Below are 10077 nucleotides of genomic sequence, written 5' to 3' on the forward strand. Positions count from 1 at the left end.
GTACCTCCAAGGCTTTAAAAACAGATGACTGGCAGCATTCAACAAGCAGCTACTCAGAGGTCAGCTGTCATTGCAGTTCACTCCCCAACATCTAACTCAGAGGTCAGCTGTCATCTAACACATGTCAGCATCCTAGGTGCTCTTCCCGTCCAGTCCCTTTTCTAACCTCTAACGACGGCTTGCACACCATATACCTGCCTCAGCCACCTCTAATACATTACTCCCTCACACTTCACCCCCAGACCAGTGATCGTGAACCTTCTGGAGTTCGCTAACAGACTGCTTCGGCACTTGTGCCACAGGTTCACAGCCACTGCCCCAGACTTCTCTAATCTACTTGGACAAGGTATAGATGAACTATCAAAAGTTCCTTATGGGCAGGGGCTGGTGAGATGGCTCAGTGGTCTAAAGCACCTACTTAGAACAAGCTTAAAGCTACAGGGACCACGGTTCAATCCCCCAGCACCACATGCCAGCCAGCCCCACCCCCTGGTGGGCTGAGCTGGCCACACACCAACACATAAATGTATTTTTTTTTTTTTAAAAAGTTCCTTATGGGCAAACATAAGGCTTTATTTGTATCCCCAACACACTGACTATGCCACTGTCCCTCTCCTTCAGCTCTTCAGTAGCTGAGCTTTTATGAAGGAGGAGGCACATAGGAATTAGACTAACACTGTATACACAATTGAGAGGAAAATGGTTTACACAGTGAAACAATGTACTACATTTCACTTACGAAATACCACTGGTGATGTGGTGACACTGGAATTTGCCATTTAGTATCCATGGCCTTTACTGGAAGGAGCATCACTCACCCAGTGTAGCTTGGAGTCTACATCAAACATCCTTTTTTTTTGGTACCAGGAATTGAACTCAGAATCTTGCACTTGCCTGGCAAGGGCTTGGGCCGCTGAGCTATAACCCCAGTCCAACATCAAACATCCTTCAGATATCATCCCCACTCCAAGATACCACATCCCACAGTGTGAGCTAATTCCAAGTCTCCTGTGTTCTGATGGGACTGTGCTGGTGACATGACACCACCCTAATGTAGTGGCTGAGGGCTATGTTAACAGCTTTAAATCATTTGTGGAAAAATGAACCTTCAGGATGGCTTCAAATGAAGCTGCTACAATGAATTTTACTTGAAAAAAATACTGCCCATGGGGCTGGTGAGATGGCTCAGTGGTCTAAAAGCACCTACTTAGAACAAGCTTAGCAAAGCAAAGGGACTGCGGTTCAATCCCCCAGCACCACATGCCAGCCAGCCCGCCCCCTGGTGGGCTGAGCTGGCCACACACACACACACACACACAAATAAAATTTAAAAAAAAAAAAAAAAATACTGCCCAGAGGACAGCTGACACTATCCTAGCAGCAGCAGCTCAGATGCTACCTAAGGGCTAATTACAATAAATCAATGAGGGCAGCAATTTAACATGACAAGGCTGATAAATCAATACCTACTCTAATAAAACACAGCCCATGCCCCAAAACATGGGGGAAAGCTGAACTTTCTGTAATGAATACCCTGAAGGTTGCAAATTTGAGAAAACGTGAAGCCCTTCAAGATAGGCTTGCCTGCAGTTTTCACTTCATGCACTCACTATAAAAATCATTTTCTGGCAAAAGGTTTGATTTCATTAAATGATCTGGGGAGGCAGGATCACCACTAAAAGGGTAAATGGCAGCTCCCAGCAGGCCTTTTCCACCTCTCCCATGAGCAAACTGTGCTAGGCTCCTCAGGAAGGAAGCAGTACCCTCTGCTGCAGACACACCTGAAGCCATCAACCAGCGCCCGCCTGGCACCAGAGGCACTCTCAGATTCAAGTCTAGGCTCACACTGATAGAATTCAAGTCTGGTGTGGTAGGTAGGGCTGGGGTGTGAGAGGAACATGGAGACATGAGGCTGTGGGCCCTAACTAAGCGAGCCTTATAACCTGCAGGCACTCCACATGCTTCAGTGAGTAATACTTTCAGGCACTCCTGAAATTACAGCAGCAAAGCCATGGGTAACTTGAGCAAGGGCAAGGTCGGGACTCTGAAGTTTCCCCTCTGGGAATGGTACAAGCATAAGATGCTTCCATGAAGCTGCAGACCAAACAAACAGGACCCCTGGCTGAAACCTGTCATGGAAACTGTCACAGAGATACCACAAAGAAAACGTGCATTCATAGGTCTTTCTAGTTTTTAGACCCATGATCAAGACTCTAGATCTGGTATTCACTAATAGTACCTTTTGAATCTGCCAACACACTGAGGATTAATTTATGAGATATACTGATTATACGTTACTGGTCACTACCTACACCAACACCTTTTCTCATTTTTTAAAATTTTAATTTTATTTTAAAATATCATACATACAAAACCATGTAACATACAGTTTAAATGTCCAGCCAGCTTCAGAAATTAAGCATCCCCCATTCTGCTGACCCCTTGCCCTCCACGATCACATCTCCCGCCAAGCTTCCAAAGTACCAGCTAACACTGAGTTGTACATCAATTATTTCCTTTTCTTTCATCGCCACGTATTTAACAGCCTGCTTTGGCTTCCACGTAAGAGTCGTAGTGGACACATCCTTTCGCGACTGCTTCTCTGACACTGTATTGTCAGGTCATCCTTGTCCACATGAGGAGCTGTTTCACTATGTGGAATTCCACACACCACACTATTCAACAGATGGAGTCTTCCCAGGCTTTGTTTTTCCTTTTCCTGTCATAATGTTGCTAGGGCAATTTTACATCCATCTCCCGGCTCACGTGTCAAAGTTTCTCAAAGGTACGTACCTAGGGGCGAGTTATGGCAAAGCCCTCAAGCCAAACTGTTTCTCAGGCGGTTGCTCCTAGGCACTCTTAAATCTGTCAATGACTGATCGACTTAGGGTGGCCAAGGGAAAGAAGCAGATCAACTATGAAACTCCTAAAATGCACTTTTAACACAGAACTAAAAATTCTGACACAACAATGAAAAATATATACACTTCTCCACTTTGGCTTACTTGAAATGTACTCTTAAAAGCCAAATGTTGAACTCAAAGTACTCAAATATCTCTAAATATTCTAAGTGAAAATGGCAAAAGATTCAGAGATTGAAAGATATCTATCTATCTATCTATCTATGCTTATTCTCCCCACCTCCCATTCCTCACCCAAGACAGAACCCACCCACTCACAAAAAAAGAAAAGATAGACAGACCCTTGGGAGAGTAACTGCTAACAGCAGGAGCTCCTGGAGAAGAACAGGACAGAAGACACAGATAACTAAACACTTCTGTTGTTTCTAAACCACCTTGCATTTACTGTTATTTTAAAACCATGTGCAATCATTACACTTTTAACACAAAATTCAAAAGCAGTCACCTGGGGTCTTTTAACAAATAACTAAAGATCAGTCAAAAATTTAAACTTGAAAAATCAACCCTGAAGACCCAGACTATAAAATGTATCATTATACAACTTCAAGCGTTCCATGCACATCATAGGTGTTTTAAAAATATACACAGCTCATCTACAATGCATTTTTAAGAACAGAGTGGAAATGAGCTTAAAAATTCCAGCATGTTTCTCTTTTTACATCTCTAGAAACTTGTGAGTGGTTGAACTCAACCCACATGTTGTCCAAGCACTCTTGGAGCTTAGGAAGGCTGGTGACCTTCTGTGACACTGATCAGTATTTAAGGTATCAGACAGACTGCCCGCAGGTGAGCATCACTCAAAGCAGAGGGGTAAATATCCAAGTTGAGTAACACGACTAGGTTACAAATCAAGATCAAGAAGGCAAGAAAAAGTTTAGAATAAAACTGAAAAATAATACTTTAGTCTTTCAAAAAAACAAAAAACCATGTTTTTAATAGCACATGACCCTTTGTATACTGTCTGCCCCTCCATTTCTGACAGGAGAGTGCCCTGAGCAGTGGGCCTCAGTACCTGGGAAATCACACCATTGGAGCTGTGCTAGCGTTAGACAGCCGCGGCTAGTAAACACTCATCTGACTGTATAGTAATGAAATGCTATCCTGTAGTCTCTTCATCTTTTAGAGATACATGCTGAATTATTTACAGATTAAATGGTACAACTGAGAGTTGCCTAAAATAGTAAAAGGACACACACACATGAAGACTGACCATAAAACTTATTGGTGCTGAGCTGGTTAAAGAGCAATTACACTGCTCTACTTTTGTGTCTTAAAATTTCCACACTGAGGGGGAAAAATGTCTACATGTATGTGTGGGGAGAGTGGTGGTGTAAAGGGACTGAAAATAATCAAGATGCACTACATTCATATACCAATCCCCCCAAACAATATAACAAATATATTAACCAACTGACAACTTCTTGGTTTGCATAGAAGAAACATGTATTTCTTAAATAAGCACCTGGTCTCTACATTAGATTCTTGTGATGTTCGTTAGCAACAGTATGTTCCTCTTGAGCCAAACCAATTTGGCGTATAAAATAGTGCAAAACTCAACTTTTCTACCTTGACAATTAAAGTCAGTCCTTAGCCATGGACATCCTAAGGAGTCAGGCCTTTTCACTGGAGCGCAGTGGCACTTAGTCTAAGTTAGCTGTTATCTCTAGATGAGGAAGAAGAGACCAAATCCGGCATTTCCACACTTAGCAGTAAGTCTTCTTCGTATGTATGCCTCTCACAGTGAAGCGTGTCTTTAATGCCACAACCATGTCGAAGGTCACCAAGCAGGGGTTAGGAACAGTTAACTGTGTTTAAGATTTTGTTCTATCTTAACCCTCACAGGAATCATCTCTTGTAAATTCAGAGACAAACTCCACATCTACTGGTACATTTCCAGATCAGCTAGCAAAGACAGGAGGACTTGGGCCCCACAACATTTTCTCATACAGAGCCTCTAAAAGTGAGGTCTTCATTATTTTTAAAGTCTGGTGTACTTAGTAAAGTCTGCAGTGATTCACTGTGGCCTATTAGAATGAATGCAGTGGTAACAGTGAGGCAGTAGACAAGGGACAAAGACTTCAACTTCCTGCCCTAAAACTCCATCAACATGAAGCCACAGTCCTCAATGGGCCTTTAAATGCTCAGTTTCTTTTCCTATACATCGATGGTTAATATTTGAAAATTCTAAAAGGAGCTGCTATGAGATATATTTCATAGCAACACGAGAATACTTTTATATGAGAGAATACTTTTTATACAGTTGATGAAGATAGCTACAGATAGAAACATGCCAATTCTTCTGTACGTGACATAAAATTATGTTTTGTTTTTTAAACAACCTTAATTTTATATACTACACACCCCACATATAGGAAAAAAAAAAAAAAACATTCATAAACTGACAGGTTAAGAGAACTCTTGGTACAAGATTAAAAACAAGGCTGAGATCTAGTTATAAGTTCTCAAATGCGCCTCTACATCATTTCATTCCTAGATGGCAGAAGTTAATATTTTAGTCAGGACAGGCAACAACTTCTACTACTCAAGAAATGTCTCAGGGATGTAAAAATATATTCTAATCCACTATACATTTTTGCTATTAAAACCAAAATCCAGTTTTATTCATAACCACCCCAAAAGTGAAGCACCATTATTTAAACATTAGACTGGAAATTCTATAAAAGTCTTAACACAGAAGAAATTAGATAAAACTGTACACCAAGACCTCTAGTAGTAGTTTATCTCAATAGGTAAAACAAGGGACTAGTTCAGAGTCAATAACTTTATTAGAAAAAGATTAATACTAAAACTTTTAATGACACAATCAACTCTGTAACAGAAAATCAGATACTTTATTTTACTTCTAAATCCAAAAGCTAAGTATAGCAGAATTGTAAAAATGGAATCCCACTTAGTTTGATTCACAAGAATACTAACGTTTAATCCTGTTTGCAAAGTCCAAGAATGAAAACTTGCAATTAAACACTGAGCAAGCCACATGTTTAGGTAATATTTCTTAAAAAGTCTTAAAGAAAAAATATGATACAAGACCTAAGCATATATGTTATTAACACATGTTCTGAAATCTGGTAGGTCATATCAGTCCTGAATTAACTTTTAATTAAAAAATAAAACAAAACAAAAACTAACTGAGCTTTATACTTTTTCTATGCCACTATAGCTTTCTTTCACCTCATTTTAATGTCGATCTTCACTTTATGCTGTTTTCAGTATTCTTCAAGAAATCTTCGAACAGTAGTCCTATAATGCAAAATTTGGGGAAAAATGATAATTAGACACACATAAAAGGCAAATTTTTATGACTAAGTGTTGGCCCAGTCACTAACTGCTAGGTATAATCAATGTGTATGTGAAATGTCTGTATTCTTTTTAAATAGCCACGCCATCGGTGTGGTAGGCATGTGCCTGTGTATGCTTATCTACATGTGAATGGCTCACACCGAAAGAATTCTCTGCTTTCCAAAAAAGGGAAGCCACCAACAAACCGTTACTTCTTTTATTAGGCATATTTCACCCCACACCACTAGCCCATAGAATCAACAGTTTATAGAGATTTTAAGAACGTTTATAAAACCTGACTTTTAACAGTTCTTAAAAAACTCAAAATTTATTCTATACAATTCATCTGATCTGTGCATGTCACAGAGTGAAGGTGTCTGTGCCATTCACTGGTGCTTTAAATGTATCAACCAGTGACTTCCTATACACCTATGGGTGACAGCAAATTCTCCTACACAGTAGGAAATATTAAACACATACCTCTTAAAGACTTGAGAATTGCATTGAATGTAACAAGGCGAATAATATGAAGTGTTTATTGTATTTAAAATTCTTTAAAGATATCTAATTCTGGGCACCACTGCATCCCTACACACAGTCGAAAAAAAATTCCATTCTGTTAAACATTTGATTTATTAAGTTGTCACGCAATACACAAAAAACCCCTCTGCGCTTCTTATAAAGAACAAAAAGATACACAACAGTTAAGCGTAAAGATCACAGGCAACAGCATTCAAACATGGATGTGGGTAGAGAAAGGAGTACCTGGCATGAGTACCTGCTTAGTTTGACTGAATCCTTGATTTTTAATTTGGCTTTTCATGGGCCGCTCACAACACCAACGCTGTGTGAGGTATGGTAGTCAGCTGCAATAATTCATAAACCCTACACTTCCATCAATCCAATGCTACTGGCTCTCGAGTTACAGAACAAACTGCATTAGAATGCAAGGCAATAAAGCAAAAAACTAGAAACATCCTTGACAAAGAAATACTAGCAGTTTAATTAAAACAAAGTAGTCCAACATGTGCCTCAGAAATATTTAAGTTTTTAAGCATTATGCCTCTGCCAATGTACCAACACAAGATGGACTTAATACCAAAAAGAAAAAAAAAAAAAAAAAAAAACAAAAACAAAAACAAAAAACAAAAAACAGTTCAACCTTTTTAAAAAAAAAAAAAAAAAAAAAAAGAAATGACAGCAAAATCCCTAAAAAAAAGGATCATTAACTTTTCAATGGCGACTATATTACAAACGTGGGCAATAATTTCCAAAGAGGCACACTAATGGGGCACGAGTCTGCTACAAAATAGCTGAGACAAAACAATGTACCTCAAAATGTTTTGCAGGACTACACTGTCTTTTCCTTCAGAAGATGCTTTTGTATGTCTTCTTACTCGGCTTAGTTCCATCTTCATCTGTGCATACTTACGCTGCACTGTCAAACAGTAACAAAAAGCCCTAATCAAAGTGAGAAACAATACACTTACCTCTGTCTGATCTGAGGTCTTATCAGATCAGTTTTAATTGGACTGAGTGTCACCTTCAGATTTAATGTCTTCACTGGTCCCATTGACCTCATTCTTAGTATCACTTTCCTTCGATTCAGGGTTTGTGTCTTCACTCTGCTTTTCTCGACTACTGGACTTCACACTACTTTTTTTATCCTCAGATCCCCTCTTTTCTGCTATAAAAGAAGACATTGATCATGGATTTAAGTACAATAAATATTTAATTCTTTGAAATAATGGAAAGAGCAAAGAAAATTATCAAGTAACACTTTGCTGATTTTACCCAAGGGAAATAATTTATAGTTTACAGAGAAGCAAGTAATCAAGACGGGGAAGTAAAAGGTAAGAACAGTAACAACAAAAAACACAAACAGCAAGTTCTTTCAAACAGGTCAGAAGATTAATTATACTGCAGAATCTAAAGCCTGAGTTTGATTCCTGGTACACTCCCCACCAAAAATAAATAAAACATAAGAGGTTCCACTGAAAATTAGAATTATAAAAACTGTAATCACAAAAGCTGAAGTCATTTTCTAAGATGTTAATACAATCACACATTTTTAAATGTAAAAGATCTTTATGTACATACAAATATGCCAGAGGGATAACGAACCTGATACATTTAAAAAAAAAAAAAAATTACAGGGCTAGGGATGTAACGGACTGGCACAGTACCTGCCTGGCAAGTGAGAGGTCAACTCCTGGTACATACATTTATAAACAGAAGGTGAACTCCAATCCCAGCAACTAAACTTTTGTGCTTTTTGGGGGTGAGGCCGTGGGAGATTCCAACCTAAGTTATCAGTTAACTGTTCTGTCAGCTTGAATAAGAAATGCCCAATGGCTAAGAATGGTGGTGGACATCTATAATCCCAGCACCTGGGAGGACTCTCTTTGCAGAAGGATCACTGCTGCAAGTTTGAAGTTCAATGTGGGCTATGAAATATAGTCCATTCACCCTGAATAGTGAGACCCTGTTTCAGGAAAAGGGAAAGGAGGGAGGAGAGGGGAGGAAAACCAAAAAAGACAGAAAGGTAGGGAGATCCAACACACTGGACTAGTGCAGTTCTTCATGTTGCTAGATTTACTGAAGAGCAACCCTTGGTATGAATGGCAACAACCAAGACTTGTAGCCTAAATGAAATTTAAAGGGGAACAAAGAAGGAACTCTAGCTTAGGAGGGGTGCCAGTCTTCTCTAGTGCCTGGAAAGTTCATTTCCTGGTTTCTAGCACAAACCCTTCAGACTCTGATACAGAAGCCAACAGGACTCCAGGGAACTCCAGGACTTCCACCTTTCACTGGATCGTTTGACTCTAGTTCAAATGGCCCTTCTGTTTTTCTCCCACACTTGACTGTGCAGGTGGCCATCATAAGTCTACCTTGTAAAACCTATAGATTCTGTATTAAATCGGTTACTCTAGTGAGTATTGGCTGATACACCATCCAAGAGTTGTTTTGCAAAAAGACAAATTTAAAACTCAATTCAGTGACAAATAAAGTAAAAACAAATTTAAGCTTTTCTTCCAAGTTCTACAAAGAAAATCCCTGTCTGTCCATATCTAAACACAACTCAGTGGCCAGGGACAGAGCTCAGCAGCACAGTGCCTGCCTGGCAAATAAATACAAGGTTGTGAGTTTGATTCCCAGTAGCAAAAATAAATGCACTGTACCTAATGTCCCCCAAAAGCCTCATGCAGCCATAGTTGAGACTTGTTCAGATGTGGAAAAACATCTATTTAGCCATACCAAGAACTATGCTGATCCAATGTGTTGGACCTGCCTGCCTTTCCTCCCCTCCCCTCCCTCTTGTCCTTTTTTTTTCCTTCTGAAACAGGGTCTCACTATGTAGTCTAGGGTGGCCTTGAAATAACTATATAGCCCAGGTTGGCTTCAAACTTGCAGTAACTCTCCTGCAAGGACAGTCCTCCCAAGTACTGGATTGATTGACAGAGAATGCTCAGCTAAGGGCACTAGGATTAAGGGTAGAAGTGCTACCACGCCTGAGCAGCACTGACAGGACAAAGGGGGCAGAAAGCTGCTGTTAAAGTCCCTTGCTGTTTTGCTACTTCTGTCTGCCAGGAACTGCTGGTTGCCCCTCTGCCATGTGCCACCTTGCTTTGGAGCCAGATAACTATAGACTGAAATCTCTACAATCTGTGAGCTAAATAAATATACCTTTCCTCTTTTAACTTTGGGCGACAGGTGTTTTGTCTCAGCAAAAAGAGAAGAATAACTAAGATGCAACAGTACATATCTCTGTGCTCTATCCAGAAATTACACAACAGCACCTGTTTTTAGCAGGTTGCTGTCATTCACCTCAACTTTAATTTCAGAAGGTACCTAG

The 10077-nt window shown here is 39.8% G+C and overlaps 1 protein-coding gene across 1 annotated transcript in view; it reads right to left on the reverse strand.

Annotated features, from left to right (window-relative positions):
- Nucleotides 1-5759: 5759 nt before the first annotated feature.
- The window catches only part of Luc7l3 (LUC7 like 3 pre-mRNA splicing factor), a 17795-nt gene continuing 13477 nt past the window's right edge, over nucleotides 5760-10077 (reverse strand). The window contains exon 5 of the mRNA XM_023718108.1: nucleotides 5760-7908. Coding sequence (XP_023573876.1) covers nucleotides 7745-7908 — 164 coding nt within the window. The 3' untranslated portion in view covers nucleotides 5760-7744. The remainder of the gene's footprint in view (nucleotides 7909-10077) is intronic.

The sequence above is a fragment of the Octodon degus genome, unplaced genomic scaffold, assembly GCF_000260255.1.
Source record: "Octodon degus isolate 3935 unplaced genomic scaffold, OctDeg1.0 scaffold00056, whole genome shotgun sequence".
NCBI classification, from domain to species: Eukaryota; Metazoa; Chordata; class Mammalia; order Rodentia; family Octodontidae; genus Octodon; species Octodon degus.